General features: G+C 51.3%; 5 protein-coding genes and 1 non-coding gene across 6 annotated transcripts; 3 read left to right on the top strand and 3 right to left on the bottom strand.

Moving 5' to 3' along the window:
* Positions 1-1516: 1516 nt before the first annotated feature.
* On the bottom strand, positions 1517-3511 carry J4E82_002981 (uncharacterized protein; the record flags this gene model as incomplete). Its single annotated transcript, XM_051729273.1, has 1 exon — positions 1517-3511. One exon carries the CDS (start codon positions 3509-3511, stop codon positions 1517-1519), a length of 1995 nt encoding a protein of 664 aa, XP_051590988.1.
* A 1046-nt stretch (positions 3512-4557) lies between these two features.
* Positions 4558-6839, top strand: J4E82_002980 (uncharacterized protein; the record flags this gene model as incomplete). Its single annotated transcript, XM_051729272.1, has 2 exons — positions 4558-5067; positions 5118-6839. The coding sequence occupies 2 exons, from the start codon at positions 4558-4560 to the stop codon at positions 6837-6839; spliced, it is 2232 nt and encodes a 743-aa protein (XP_051590987.1).
* A 612-nt stretch (positions 6840-7451) lies between these two features.
* J4E82_002979 (uncharacterized protein) lies at positions 7452-8970 on the top strand (the record flags this gene model as incomplete). Its single annotated transcript, XM_051729271.1, has 6 exons — positions 7452-7558; positions 7644-7660; positions 7731-7930; positions 7993-8301; positions 8355-8697; positions 8753-8970. 6 exons carry the CDS (start codon positions 7452-7454, stop codon positions 8968-8970), a joined length of 1194 nt encoding a protein of 397 aa, XP_051590986.1.
* A 596-nt stretch (positions 8971-9566) lies between these two features.
* J4E82_002978 (uncharacterized protein) lies at positions 9567-10178 on the bottom strand (the record flags this gene model as incomplete). The annotated part of the gene is made up of 1 exon (XM_051729270.1): positions 9567-10178. One exon carries the CDS (start codon positions 10176-10178, stop codon positions 9567-9569), a length of 612 nt encoding a protein of 203 aa, XP_051590985.1.
* A 333-nt stretch (positions 10179-10511) lies between these two features.
* On the top strand, positions 10512-10583 carry J4E82_002977. Its single transcript has one exon. It is a non-coding gene; the product is annotated as a tRNA-Thr (tRNA).
* Positions 10584-11377: 794 nt separating this feature from the next.
* On the bottom strand, positions 11378-14488 carry J4E82_002976 (uncharacterized protein; the record flags this gene model as incomplete). The annotated part of the gene is made up of 1 exon (XM_051729269.1): positions 11378-14488. The coding sequence occupies one exon, from the start codon at positions 14486-14488 to the stop codon at positions 11378-11380; it is 3111 nt and encodes a 1036-aa protein (XP_051590984.1).
* Positions 14489-15760: the final 1272 nt, after the last annotated feature.

The raw sequence follows: 15760 nt of genomic DNA, 5'->3' as shown, positions 1-15760 counted from the left end.
GAAGCGCCCCCGTCGTCGCTTCTCGCTTATCACTTGAAACATACACCATGGTACCCTGCTATCATAGACGCGCTCGTATATTACATCTGATCGTCATAATGTAAATCTTGTTATACCCTCCATCCCGGCCCACCTTTCCACCTTCTCCTTCCGGATGCTATAACCGATTGTTGCAAGGCTAAGCGGAGGAGAGATATCTCAATCTGACAACGCCCGTCGCGTGCTCCTTCTTTCTAGACTACCGCATGTCATCCGCTTAGTCTTTGCACCTCGGTTGCGGCATCCGAAATGCAGAACAGACAAGGTGCAGATTGTTTAGATGAACGATGCTTCGTACCTGCATATTGATGATGGATTCCTGCATTGGAATCATCTACTCCATTACTCTGTTGGGCAAGATGGGTGTATTGGGAGTATGCGCATGCATGGGGACATGTGGCGTTCAGCGGGTTTGATGCATATGTATCCAAGATGGGAGCTAGGGGTCTGGCAGATGTGGGGGAGAAGGGACGAAAAGAAGGCGAGGCTATAGCCGGCATTGTCATTGACAAAGGCAAAGTTTTGTTTGCTGCGGATCAATGCCATCTAGAACCGGAGTATGGGCATCCTTAGCTGAGATTGTTGCCCGGCTGCGCTAATGTGATTGTGGTGGTGGTAATTTGCTTTCGTGTCCAGATTGGGACACTTTAGGCGAGGAAGAGATGAGATAATGGAGGTAAATATAGTAGAAACTGTATAGGATGTCTAGGGGGAATTGTTTCCAATGGCTTACGTGCTTGATTGTCGCCTCGATCGTGAGGCCAGTAGGTAGGTAGTCGCTTATGACGAGTATTTCACGGCTGAAGTTGGGCATGCAGCATGGCTGGTATGCTGGATGATGAGTGAATTTTCCAGATACATGTCTTCTTTCTCCACGACTCGATATTACCACAAAGTAACAGTTGTATAGTATCTGTGCCACGCTACATCTGAATGATGGCAAAGATGTTCCGAGGCGAAGGCGGCGGATTAGCTCCCATGCAAACGACAAGAAGAACTGGCAATCCCAAACAATGGTATCAGTGTGATATATCGGCTATCAAAATATTGCGTCACTCGCGTTCCATGCAACCCAACAAAACAAGCTTAAGTACAAAGTCAAACGCCTGAGAAGAAAACAACCTTCAAAATGCTAGTGGTATCGAGAAGAGGTATTGGAGAAAGTAGTAATAGTCCGCCCGAACAGAACAGAAAACACATGTCAATGCCGAGGCTACTGCCATTTTTTTTTCTCTACCAACGCCAAACGTAGTCAGTCAAAACAGAAGCAATGGAGATGGATACCTCGCTACGGCGCCACACAGTCTTCGGCAGCGAGAAGCTATCTCGCCGCGTTAGAATCGGCTTTGCACTCATCGCAGGTCCAGTCTCGTGTTTTCGGGGTGAGTATTGGCGTTGATGTTTTGCTGTGTTGTTGTATGCATGCGAGATGGAAGATTCGACGTATACAGTCCTGTAACAATATTAGTTCACGATTTCACATGTGTTGTAGGTTTGCTGAGCTTACGATGTTGTTACATGCAATGAGGCCAGTTTTGCCTGGTTTTGCCGATGTATCTTTGTCGCAGTAACATAGATCGTATGGCGGCTCAGCGTCCTCGTCTTGAGGTGTTTTTGCTGACTCCAATGGTATATTTGGCGATGTTCCATCGCTCATGTCAACATCGCCATCATGATCTCCATTGGCAGGAGTAAGGTAGCCAGCTTCAGTTGTTACGGCTTTACCTTTGCCCTTATCTTTCCTTAGCTGATGACTCTTGTTCCCTTCAGGGGTCGCGTCAACACAAGAGGCGACCCAATCAAGGATTGGTTCGTTTTCATGGTCTGGGTCGGAGGCAGAACTCGAGACCATAGCATTGCGTTCGATATTCTGATCCTGCGTCGGCACAAGGCCCTGATCCGCCCCATTGTCAGTAGGGGCAACAGGGGTCTTTTGATATTGGATATCGAGATATGCTAGACGCTGAGAAAGCTCGTTGGCGTTCACGATATTCTCCAATGCTTCGTGCACCTCTTTCGATATAATGTCCTCCTCTAACAGCTCGTCCATCTTCTTCTTGAACTCGCAATAGACATCGTTGTCGTCCAGCAATTTTTGGCGGCATTGTCGCGCAAATCGAATAATGGACTCTTCCACGTGCATCTCTGATTGCAGATTCTCTTCGTGCATGAAGTCATCATAGATCTTCAAGAAACGCTTAGAAGCCTCTGATAATTTTGTTTTGTCGATCTCCACGTGTTTCCGGAAATACATCCACCCTTCGTCCAGTTCATCGTCGCTTTCACTGATGACCTCGCCGGGTTGTAGAGGTCTCTTGCTAACCAAACGGAAGAAGGTGATACCATTTGGCGCCTTTGGCACGACGAATCTCTTCTTCTCCCTTTGCGGTCTGGACTGCACTTGATCTGGAGGTTTCCGTGGTCTCGGTCCTGGCGCAACTTTCAAGCTATTCGTTGCTGGTTTCGCTTTTGCGTGTTTGGTAGGCTTTTCTATCCTGGCAGTTCTTTCGAACTCGTCGTCGCCTGCCAAGAATTTTCGTCTGTTGAAGGGCTGAGCTGGTGCGAGTACACGCACGTCGGCAGGCTCATCGGCAGTATCACTTGCACGTTGACCCGCTCTATAGTTGGCTACTTCGCTATCGAAGCGCCAGTGCTCAATCCCATGTTCGTCGACTTGTTCCAGGGTGACATGATAGTCAAAGTACTCGTGCCAGCTGATGAGGTGCATTTTGAGGTCTTCGATATCTGCTATCTTCTTTTTTGAGCAATGCGGGCACATGAGTTCAGATCGCTCAAGAGTGTCGTTGCCATAGACGAAAGTGAGCCTATATCGGGGTTCCTGATCGAGAGGTGGTGTCGGATATGAACTGGAAGATTCTATCGTATTTCGAAGATGCCGGTTGTGGCTTATCAAGACAGAGTCTCGTTTGAGCGGATTCCAATGCATGCTGACCTCTAGTCCCATGCCGAGCTGGTTTCCAGATGCTTTCAATGGTAAGATGACCCTCCCTTCTGGCACGTCGAAAATATTCCCATACGAAGTAGACAGGCGGGCTGATGAATCCGAGATTTTGAGGCCCATAAACTCGCACAAGTCCTTGAGATTGTTGTCATTGTCGAAATTCAGACTGAGCATTATTCTGTGTATGTCATTTTCGTCGATAATACTGGGATCGGTGTGCCAGTCTTCACGATAAATGATGATAGGCTCCATCTCGATTGATGCCTCCCGATCCGACCGCCTATCAGTGGCTCGCAGGATTGCCTCCTGTTCGGGCGGATTGTTACATGGCGGATCAGGAGATGATGAAACAACCGACGTCTTGATCGACGCAGTCAATCGCAACAAAGTCCGCGCCTTCTTTGCCAGGTCATTTCCACGACCACCACGAGGAGCTTGCTGACCGTTCTGTAAACGAATACTGTGCGCCTGAAGAACGAAGGACCCTGCTTCCCTTTCTACTAGGACCATCTCGTCCAGTAAATCCCAAGATGGAGGCCGCCAAGTGGCACGAAAATCGAATCCTGTCTTTTTGTCGTAATCCTCGTTGCGGGAAGAGTGCACTTGTTTTCTGTTCCGCTCTAAGAATGGGAGCCTTTTCTTCTTGTAAAGATAATCGTAAAAAAGTATATTTCCAGAAAATCTGTCTCGCCGTCCTAGCATGCTCTGCCGGCGCACACGCATGTTAGGGAACGTTCTGCTTGGACTTTGATCTACTTACAGAATTCCTCGGTTGCTCAGTTGCATCCTATAGCAACCGAGAACGAGTGGTGATGGCGCACATTAGTGGGGCCAATTGAGAGAATGAAGAGTTTTGCGGTTGCTCGCCGCTGTCCTGGGTGTCGGCAGTATGGCTTTGCAGATGGAAAGACGGATGAGAAAGTGAAGATGGCGGAAAGCAGGGTTGTCGTTGTTTCTAGCGGTCTGACGCCCCTGGGCCGCGCGCGACAATCCCACGATATAAGTCAACGCGCAACAATCATGCACTGTCCATTCAGCTTTGGAACTGCTGACAAAGGGTCGCGTCAGTTGTATTCTCGCTGTCGCTGTTTGTTGTGTCGGAGAGGTTTGTGGCGCACGATGGCAACCAGGAACGACGCGATGGCGCACAAGCGGATAGCGCTCAGCTGGCGAGAAGGCGAATGGCCTGTATCCGCAACATTCACTGTAGGCCAACGCGAACGCCTCGGACGCTCCACATGCTTGACGGCTGTGTGCGGGAGTTGTGTTGACAAGGGTCACGTGGACACGGGTGGTGCCGCTAAGCTGCATTGGCTTGGTGATCCTGGATGATCTCATTGATGGCCTCTTACCTCCGTGGTCCGCATGCATCGACAATTCACTGTCGCAACACTCGCCTCCAACTACCACTCTTTTGCCTCACATTTCGACCTGCTCCATGCACCTTCGCGACTGCCTTGCAGGGCTTAAGTGCCCCTTATAGGTCAGACCTAACACTAATCAGCCCCTCAAATTCAAGCTGGCCCTAGAAGTCATTGGACCCTACATCGTACGACATGGCTGTAACACTGAAGCGCAAACGCGGCGCTGTATCGTACAAGGAGCCAAGCAGTGACGATGACCTCTCTGAAAGCTCCGGTTATGAGCAAACCACCAGAAAGCGCACCGTCCCTACCCGCCGATCCACTCGCCGCCCGGCAGCCGACGACGAAGCCGCCAGCGAAAGCGAGCACTCTCCACCACCACAGCCCGCTTCTGTCAAGCTTCAACGGGAGTCACGAACCTCACGGAGACGAGGAGCGCCAAAGATTTCATACAAAGATGTCAGCACAGACGATGAAGACGAGGAGGATCCCGATGGCGACTTCGAGCTGGAAGAAGAGCAGGTCATGACGGTGAGGACACGGCCACGACCTGTCGCGGCACCAGTATCACGATCTGGGAAGACTGTAGGTATAAAGAGGAGTAGATCGCGACGTAAGGCGACCATAGGCGCACCATTGAAGCCGAACAACGAGGGTCAGGTCGAGCGCAAGACGACGATTCCCTCCGATGGGCACAAGCCGGTATGTCTGCTTCATCACATATATGTTCTAGCTCTAATACTCATGTCTAGGCCTGGGCTTCTCTGCCATATCACGTACTCCTCCAAATCTTTGTTTACGCTTCCCACCCGCTTCACGACGAGAACATGAAGCCCACCCCCGCGATATCATGGCTTGTACAGATGGCCAAGACGTGTTCAGCCTTTACAAAGCCGGCTCTGACGGCCCTATACCGAAACCCGCCCATATTCGCAATTAGGCAGACACGCAAAGACCTCGTTCATCACCTCATCACTCCTCCACCTGGGGCACACGATGATTATCGCGTCATGGTCAAGCGATTAGAGCTAGATGCGACGCAGATGACTGCTCTGACGGATCATGCCAACAGCGTGACCGATCTTGCGGCTCTGGTACGGTCACTGACCACACTGCGTGAGATTGACATCTTTGATCCCATGGATCGGCCTCCCTTTCGCCCACGACTTAGACGACTTCGGCGCTGGGTATATCCTGCTGAACTCTTCGACGCTCTTCGACAAACTAGTCTGCGTTTGAGAAGCTGGCGGTGGAACAGCACGTTCTGTAGCCAAGGACCTCTATGGATCAAGACGATTCATGCCGACCATGCTTTCCAGAGCCTTCGCGATCTAACATTGACTAAATTCCATCCTGAAGCCACTCGTGGGGATCCTGAAGAACATCAGGGCGAGCCAACAATAGAGGAGCTGCTAGCATCTGCGCTGGCTGTGCTTCCTAATCTTAAGACTCTATCCTTTGAGACTTGCGGCATAGTTAGTGGGCGCCTGCTTCCTTTGCTGCCCACGAACCTCACCAGCCTCAGCATCGTGAACTGTGGCGAGCTACTCTCCGATGCATTTTCGGATTTCCTGACCACCCATGGCTCTCAGCTTGAAGAACTGACCCTCAATCACAACCAGGCCCTGGATATGTCATTCCTAGTTGACTTGAAACGCTCTTGTCCCAAGCTTGAGGTTCTAAGGATGGACACAACCTACTATAGCTCTCTAGTCATGTCTGCTGACAACGAACCTCTCTACGAGACACTTCTTGGTGAGAGCGAAATGCCTACCTGGCCAACAACACTTCGAACCATTGATTTCCAGTATCTACGCAAGTGGAATTCAAAGTCTGCCGACAACTTCTTCAATTCGCTCATCAACTCCGCCGAAGAAATGCCCTGGCTGCAGGAGATCACCATTATCGCCATGGTGGATACCGACTGGCGCCAGAGAGCAGAGTTCCGGCAGAAGTGGAGTGCCAAGTTCAAGAAGGTCTATGCAAGAAGGTGGGAAGCACCTGATCCTAACCTCGCGTCTCTGAGGGCCTTCAGGGAATGGAAGGAACGTGGTGGTGAGGAAGAGAGGGTAGACTCGTTCATTGAGGGCATCTCAGAAGAAACGTCAAAACCCGAACCAGTTGTTGTAGACGACGGCAGTAGTAGTGACGACGATGCTCCACTGCTACAATCGCGCGCTCAGAAGCAAGATGAGCGATGGGGTTCGAAGCGTCTCCGCTCTCGCTCAAAAGCAGCGACCAGCTACGACGAGGAGTCAAACGAAGACTCTGCCTCTGAAGAAGATGTGTCAGATGAAGAGGAGCCATTCGTGCAAGGCCGGTGTCACACAGTAATCTTCCGCATCGATAACTTCCGTCCTCGCGAAGAGATCTTCAATGAAGCTGACTTTCTTGACGCGGAACCCAGCGGCGACGAAGAGTGGAACGGTAATGAGGATGACGACAACGATAACGGAGGCGGGTATGCGTGGTAACTAATGAGTGATTTTTTGGTGTTTCGGGTTTCAGACGCGGATGACGTCGTATGCAAACAGGAGTCAGTTTGGCATGTTTGCTCGGATCAAGACAGGAACTATGCATTAGGCAGGCGTTGATTTGGTTACTTATTCAGATATCCGTGTGTTAGTATTGGGCCTGAATCGGGCGCGGCAGAGAGGTTGGGCTCTGGCTTTTCTTGGTCGCCAGTAGCTGTCTCAGCCACATGTGGAATAAGGATGTTTTAGTCCATGTCCGAACGTGCCGTTGAGATGTGATTAGCTGTTTGTAGTAGCAATGTGGTCGCAGTAAGACGCAAGCCAGCTGAAAGAAACACATTCGCCTGCCGGACATGTGCGTCACTTTCCTGACTGCGCAAAGTGCACAGCCTCGCAGAGCGTCCCAGCATCCTGGCCAATCCCCACCATAACGCTAACAAGGACCACTCGCCCATTGCTGTTCGCACTCCTGTCATATAACCGCTGGCTGCGATGTATTGATATCCCCGGCCGCCTCTCCTCCCCTACTAACCAACTTTCTTATATCTCTTTCCCCTCTTCTATCGCATCCTCTCTCTTCCTTACCCCGCCATCGCCTCTCCACAAAACAACATGGCGGTACCCACACCTCCCATCCCGCCTGTGTCGCCGGACTCGGGCCCTACCGACCCTACCCTCCCCAAGCTTCCTGCTGGATGGATAGCGCAGTGGGATAACTCGTATGTTGAAGCCTACCATATGATGCTTTGGCCGCCCCGCCCTTGCACTCGTTGCCCCGCGACACGAAACTAACATACACGCCAGGTCACGAAAGTATTATTGTACGTAGCCTAGTCGGCTTGGTCGCGCCATATATACAACAACATCGCACATTCTAACCCTCCGCGACAGATGTCCAAATCAGCACCGGCGTCTCGCAATGGGAACTGCCCACCAGCGAAGCCCCCGTAGGCGGCTCCTCCAACCACAGCACCCCGGCGCAATCAACGAATCCATACAACGTACCCGGCACATCAGGTCCAGACGGCGCGGGCGATGGAACAAGAGGCATGGGCGACGGCCCGACTGGAGACAGGGCAGGCGGACTGGGTGTATGAGACACTCGACATACTTGGGCATCAATCGGGCATGCAGGCTGACAAAGGGCATACAGGGCTTTGCGATGAACGCGCTTATGGGAAACAAGCAGAGTGGTAGTGGAGGCCATGGCGGCGGCGGCTCGGGAAACCTCGTTGGCCAACTCGCGGGGAGTTTCTTGGGCAGTGGGAAACAACATGGCGGTTCTTCTGGCGGACACTCTGGTGGCGGTGGCGGTGCCGGCAACCTTGTTGGACAGCTTGCTAGCGGTCTGCTAGGTGGTGGGAAGCAGCACGGAAGTTCGTCTGGAGGTCAACATGGTGGCAGTTCTTCCGGAGGCGGGCTTGGAGGCATGCTTGGGAGCGTACTCGGTGGTGGTGGATCGGTACAATGCCCTCTACGTCATACGACTTGAGGAAATGCGCTGACAACATCTAGCACAACAAGCCAAACAACGGCGCTGGCGACTACGGCTACTCTGGTGCCTCTTCAGGCGGAACCTACACCGGCACCGCACCACCAACTTCCTACAACCACAGCGCTCAAGGCGGCCAATACGGCAGCGGTGCTCCGAGTCACGGACAACAATATGGCCAGGGTCAACCCCACGGCGGCTACGGCGGCTCACAACAACACACTCCCCAGCCACAGCACGGTGGCCAGCAACATGGCTATGGCTCGCAAGCTGGTTTCGGTGGTCAATCAGGATATGGTGGACCAGCACCAGGTTACGGTCAAGGACCACCACATGGGGGTCCACCAGGTGGCTATGGACAACAAGGTATGGACCAAATACGCGTGAGGGAAAGGATGCGCAAAACTGATATCTAGTGTAGCTGGCTACGGAGGCCCTGCTTATGGTGCACCAAGCGGTCCCTATGGCGGCCCTGGCAACTATGATCAACATCAGCACAACCAGTATGGTGGTGCTCCTACGCATGCTAACCAATATGGTGGTGGAGGCCAGCAGTATCCTCCTCCTCCTGGTCAGCACCAGGCTGGCTACGGTGGCCCTCCAGGTGGTCACCATACACCGCAGCCTGGTTGGCAGTAAACTCGTCGTATCCTGGTTTGCTGAGTCGTGCGCCGATACACGGACGAAGGATACACAAAACTTACGGTTGCGACAGAGTGAGGCCGCGATGCGAACAACAGGCGATGCTTGGTGGCTGAGGTTTTCGGAGGTTGCTAGAGATACCTTTCTGAACTGTGTAGATTCAATGACTTTGTTCTCTTCCTGTGTTCTCGCTGGTAGTGTCTGAGAGACCAATGCTGCGGTGACCTGATATAGGGTCACCCGTGGCTGCATAGATCTTGACCGCAGTGCTATGTGGGCTCGTAGCAGATGCCACACTAGCCCTCCCTGTGTCCTCTTGACTTTGAGTTTGTTCCACCCTGAGCGCATAACGCGAGAATCGCGCACTTCTGTCGCGTGTTGCTTATCGAGGATATGGCGTGTCGTCTAGTCGCTTCTACGCAGCCCACGATAATTGACGCGTATGACCTTGATCTGTACTGTACGACTTTAACCTCAGCGAGCGCAGCGCAATGCCATGCGCTTCAGAACAGCATCTCGCTGTCTTGGTGTACCATCATTTCCTCTCTGGAACCCCAAGTTTGTCGTTTGCCTAGATACTCCATCCTTCATCTTTACCCAAAGAGATCCATTCCATCACCACCCGTCGTTATTCCTCCAAGCACACCACCTTCTCCCACAACCCTCCAGGCCACCCCGACCTTGACACCCATTCCCCCTTCAACACCCGGTATGTCTTCCCCATCACACGTACCCACCCACCCACTCAGGCTGGCTCTGAACGCGCGTGCGTCCTGCCGTGGTATCCTCACCCAGACACTCCGTTCAGAGATCTTGAGCATGTCGATGGGTATCGCTGTGCCTGTGATACCGAGGTAGGACCGCAGTGAATGTGTGAGGAGGGAGGAGGCTAGGAGGGGTGAGAGGGATGTCGTCGTCGAGTCTGGGGAGGCTGTGGCTGGTGGTATGGCTGCGGTTCCGGGTGTGAGGAGGATGAGGTGGAAGTAGGACCATGCTGTTTTTCGGAAGGTAGACTGGTGGAGGATATGGACTTGTTTTTCTTGGGCGTTGTCTTTGCGTTTGCGCTTCTTGGTGTTGGAGGATGTTGGTGTGGTTAAGTCGAGCTCGGACGTGTCTACGTCTTTGGGCGTGGGCGCGGAAGATTTAGTGTCTGGGTTCGCAATCGCGGAGACTGTGGAGGAGGTTTCGGTAGGTATTGGTGCCATGGTGAGGGTTCGTGAGCGTGCGCGCAACAGAGAGACACAAGTGGGTAGATGTTAGAGCTCCGAGGCATCTGGCGCGAAAGTTTTGGCGGGGTTAATTAGCGCGTTTTCTTACCTCCGGAGGAATGTAACTGGCTGCGTGAGATACCTAGTCAACATTGTGCCCCAATGTTGACTAAGGAGACTCAAGTCAGTTGCTTATTAACTTCATTCGGTTCGAGCTCAGAATTTCTTACCTATCCTTCGTCACGATGAGAGATTTGCAAAAACAATGGAATTCATAGCATGAATTTCTCGCTCGGCGGTCATCGATTAGTCATCATCGAAACAACATCAGCCTTCCTAGCTCAGTGGTAGAGCGCGTCACTAGTAATGACGAGGTCGTCAGTTCAATTCTGGCGGAAGGCATTGTTTTTGTGGAGCGGACTCTGTTGACCCATCGAACGCGTTGCGCAATGAAGCGTTGCATAGCGTTGCATAGCGCAACACACCAATTTTTTGGCAACCCTGAGAATGAATTTTTTATGTGTAGACCGAATCAACAGGCTATCAAAACCCGTCCTAAAAGGCTCTGCAGACTTGCTGCAAGCGATCTATCGTAAACATGAATGGGCGGATGTTAGTGGGTATCAGAAAGGCGGGTATCTGGCCGAGTGGAAATGGGAGTTGGGCGAAAGGTTTCACGAGCACCAAGACTACTGTTCTTGGATTGGGACGTAAGTATAAAAGGGTTACAGCCGAGTGTATCTACTACTATACATGCCCACTCCTCGCCTCTGCCGCTTCCACCAAATTCACACTTGGCGGCTGCCAGATGAGGGCCAAAACTTGACCGATACACCCAGTACCCATAAGGGTATGCCCGATAACGGGACTTTTACACGATAATTGCCCAAGTTAATGGGACTTGTACACGAAAAATGCCCAATTGAATGGGACTGAACACAATAGGATAATGAGAAGGGAACTCGTAGCTCGAAAGCAGAGCTAACATCCAAAATCCATAATCGCAAGACGCAAAGAGAAAGCCGTATGAGGCTGGGGGTATCATATGCTGCTGCAAAGGACTTGCTATCCGCCAGGAAACGCCAGTGAAGTGACCTTTCTGACGTGTATAAGAACACGATACAGGTAGGGTATAAGAGTAAAGTCAAGAGAAAAGAATGTCGAGCTCCGTGGCTGTGATCGAGCGAAGCGGATGCTTACTGCTTGCTCTTGCCCTTGCCTTTCGAATTGCTGGGCTCGCCGTTGTTTTGAAGCTCGCTGTTGTTTTCAAGCTCGCCGTTGTTTTCAAGCTGACCGTGCTTTGGAAGGTAGCAGACCCAATCTAGCTTCAACGGCCCTTTCGGAAGGTTCTGGTTTACGCTTTCGAGGATTTGTTGAACTTGCGCAACGACCGTAATCACAGTGTCCATTATGCCGAACAAGTCGCGGTTCGGCTCAATGTATGCTCTGACTGTGGCATCGAACTCTTTTCGCAGTTCAGCATCCGCCTTCTGGACGTTACTGAGTTGGTCCCGGATCTCAGGCACAGCCGCTTCATAATCGCTCTTGATCTGTCTTAGCTGGTCGGAACATTCCTTGGTCTCTTTTTTGATAGTTGACGCGTTGTTGGACACAATAGCGAAGAGATTGCTGATGGTCTTCTTTATCTCAGCCTCCGCATCTGCGCGCGCCCGTCGCTCGTCGCTTACGCGAAAGCGCAAGTGTTCCAACTCTGTCACGCGTTCAATCTTGTCTTCTTCCAGTCGATTTTGTAGATCTTTAAGCGTATTAGCCTCTTCTGTAAGTTGGCGCTGGATCTCTGCAGTACTGGTGTTAACAATCTGCCCTTTAGAGGTAGCCGCCTGCTTGGTGTCTATAAGTCCTCGCAATTGCGGAGCAATACGTAGAAGACCGTGCAAGCTTTCTGCGTCACGACTCAACGCGATAAAGCTTCCGTGAGGGTCCGCTATCATTTTAGCCGCCTTGAGTTCTTTGATATCCTCAAGGATTTGTGTCAAATTCGGATACATCGTTGTGAACCACGCGACCATGCGCTTGTACATGTCGTCGGTATTTATATTCTCGTATCGGCTTTGTAAGTTGTTCAGCGCGAAAGTGATTCCTTGTAGTTGTTGATTCATTCCTTGTAGATGTTGATGCATTCTTTCAGCATCGACCTTTCTTGACAACGATGTTTGCAGAGCTGCGAAAGCTGTCCTAAGCGAAACTGCTTCCGCTACCATCCCTTCAAGCTGAGCTTGTTGTTGCTGCTGTCCCAAAGTATTTTGTTGTGTCGGCAAGTTCGCAACTTGTCGATTCAGATTGAAGAGGTCGTGGCTGTGCCTGTCTAACGTATTGCTAATGATCTGCGCTTGTTGTTCAACACTTGCCTTAAGTGGTGCGAAGTGTTCGCGGAAGAGATTAGGAACCATCTCTTGTATACTTAAGATGATAGCATCGTGATCTTCGAATTTCTCGTGGAGAGTCTCAAGGCCTTGCTGGGTAACGCTGAGAGCATTCATATCGAACTGCGCTGACGGGGCTGCAGCGGTGTCAGTGGGTGTGACTTCATGTTCGTGCCCCTTGCGCGATGCTCGGATCTCTTCCACGAGGCGGGTTTCGAGCTCCTCCAGATTCTTTGCAGCCTTTTGCTCAGTTACTAGCGTCCTAACTCTCTTTTCCACCGCCTTCTCCACAGTCTTGTCTAAAGCCCTGTCTTCAGTCTCAACCGTCTGTTCCACCGTCTCGAGCGGCCTAGCACTAGCAGAAGATGCCTCTATGCTATCAATCCGCTCCTCTTGGCGATCCATCCGGGAAGTTAGGCTATTCTTGCCTTCCACAGTTTTGCGGAGTCGTTGCAACGACTTGTCCAGCGAGTCGACTTTCGAGTCTAAGTCACCCGTCTCTGGGGTTTTTGCAACAGTAGACGAAGGGAAAACAGGCGTCCCGACTCTCTTAAAGTTGGGACCCTTAGGAGCCCTCTCCAGCTCATCAACACGAGGAGGCAGCTTGTCCAGCTCATCGACACGGACAGCCAGCCTGTCTACATTACGTGCAGACTTCTCCAGCTCACTAAGGCGAACAGGGAGTCTGGATAAATCAGCTTCGGTAAGCGTTGTTCGCAGGGCGGCAACTCTTTCTGATAAGGATTTTCCAGTATCCTTGTAGTCGCTTTTGATTCGCCCAATGTACTTAACGATGTCGTCTTGGTAATCAGAAAATTCCTTCTCAAACGATAAAAGGTCTTTGTTCATGCTCTTCATCTCTTCGCGAATTTCCTGCACCTTGTCAAGTAGTTTGTCGTCTGTGCGTCGCATTTCCTCCAGCTTGTCGTGTATCTTGTCCATGCCACTTGGAGAAAGGTCATCCACGTCATCTTCTAGTTTCTGCAAGTCATCTTCCAATTTCTGCAATTGTCTCTGTAGCTTATCGGCTTTGGAGTATGTCTTTGCATCATTTCCCTCGACAGTCTTGATTCTCTCGTGCAATACCGAAAGCTGGTTAGCAAGTTCCTGCTTATAATTCTCCTTGAAGCTCTTGAACTCTTGCAATCCAAGCTGGTGACTGCGAATCTCGGCCTTATTATTATTGAAATGCTCGGCAAGCTTGCGATCGGCCTCGTCTGTTTTTTCGCTCAAGGTTTTTAAGACGACGGAAGCTTTCTCTTCGACTTGGGCTGCGATGAGGTTATTAATTGTTACTTCAGATACCGCCTTAAGTTGCGCGTCCTTCCATGTCTTCAGTGCGCCAATATCGATCCCCTGTAGTTCCTTCGCAGTCTTCAACGTGGTGATGTCGTTCTCTAACCCGTGAACCTTTGCGAGTGTGCTGTCAAGCCTGCTTCTTATAGAGCTAAGCTCTGATTTGGCAGATACATTAAATTGGTCAGGTTCAGGCTTTGCAGCTTGCCGCGACTCCAGTGTAGCTAATCTTTCTGGCACAGCTGCAAGGTCTTGCAGCCCCTTTGTCAGATCAGGGAGCCCGGTAGCTGAATTTTCTAGTGCTTCCAAGCGTTCTGTTATAGGCTTGGCAGCTGCGTTTACAAGCTTGAAAGTCTCTGTCCTGTCCATTAGGCTAGGAACGCGGGCAGACACGGCCTCTACATCGTCCAGTCTGCGTTTCGTCTGATCATGTTTCTCCTCCATCTGCTTCTTGAGTTCGTTGAGCTCCTTCTCACGGTCACTGATGATTTGGTCACGTTCCTTCTTAAGGTACGCAATGTCCATTGCTTGGGTGGCGAGCTTAGCCTCGAGGGTCTTGCTGACGCCGGCGGTTATTTGATGTGCAATCGCTCTTCTCCTCTCTTTCAGTTTTCGTAAGGACTGCATGGTGATTGGAATGTTGTCCATAACAGGACTTTTTACCTCTACAGGTCGTCGCAGAGTGCTCAAGTCTGTTGTTGGTAGCATAGAAGGAGCAAGAGGGGCATGATGAGTAGGTGTCGATGCCCCACTCCCTATACTGCTCGGAGACTGAACCAGAGTACTCTGACGCCTTTGAGGGCCTTCTGGCCTATACTGGTCAGAAGCTAGCCTCGGACCGGTAGGTACATTTGCAATTCCAGCATAAGAGCTTTTCCTCGATGGTGGAGGGCTCGGTATTCTGGAGCCTGTAGATTTGGCGTACTAATCTAGTGTCAGCACTGGTGATTGAAGGAGTGAGGACTTAGCTGACCCTGTCTTGCAACACCGACCGCCAATCGGGCGGGCGACTCCTTTTATCTGGAGGGCTCTCGCCGTGAGACTGAGAATCTAAGGGCCTTTTGCCGATGCGCGAGCCCACTGGGTCGTTGAGCGCAGGCGAATACATGATCGGTGTTCGAGCATGCGGACTATGTGATACGTTAGTAGATGCATTACATAGAGCTTGGGTGTTGGGTGGTAATGTCGTTGTTGAACAGTCCGTCCTGACCTAGTGTGTTTCAGATGCCAAACGCTTGTAACTAGTGCAGGGCAGTCTGTTGGCTTGAGGACGGTGTTTAAGTAATACCAGTTCAGGTGCGTACTTTGAGTCTTCTACGCTAGTGAAGAATCGCAGTAGAGAAAAAGCAAGTGACAATGACGTGATGGATTGTGATGGAATGTGAGAGGAAATGAGAGCAAGTGAGAGAGCAAGTGAGAGAGCAAGTGAGAGAGCAAGTGAGAGAGCAAGTGAGAGAGCAAGTGAGAGAGCAAGTGAGAGAGCAAGTGAGGGCATGGTATACCTGTCTGTCTGCATACAGTCGCCGTTGGCATTGTCCCGGGAAGTGTTTGTCGAGATAGTAGGGACTTGAGGGCGACTAGCCATGTCGTCGTTGTGTGGTCGGCATGTAAAGTAAGGGTAGGGGACGAGCGCTGAAGCCGCTCCTGCGCACAACCAATACACGGATTGGGTGGCGGAAGCAGCAAGATTGATGAAGACAAAGCGGAAAGGGCAAGAGAGGGAGGTCCCAAGGGCTCAAATAGTCCTAAGGAACAAGGTCAACAGACTTTGGATGTCAATAGACTTTGTGGCTGCTTGTATTGCACGCCAGCAGGGAAGGGGCTAGGTTGGGGATGCGGTCTGGGGACAGTCGCGTCGACGCGCCCAATGCCACTACTTAGCAAACGGAAGACAGCGGG

Source organism: Alternaria postmessia (assembly GCF_024291825.1).
Source record: "Alternaria postmessia strain BMP 2775 chromosome Unknown scaffold_12, whole genome shotgun sequence".
Lineage (NCBI taxonomy): Eukaryota > Fungi > Ascomycota > Dothideomycetes > Pleosporales > Pleosporaceae > Alternaria > Alternaria postmessia.
This window is presented reverse-complemented; position numbering and strand designations above follow the sequence as displayed.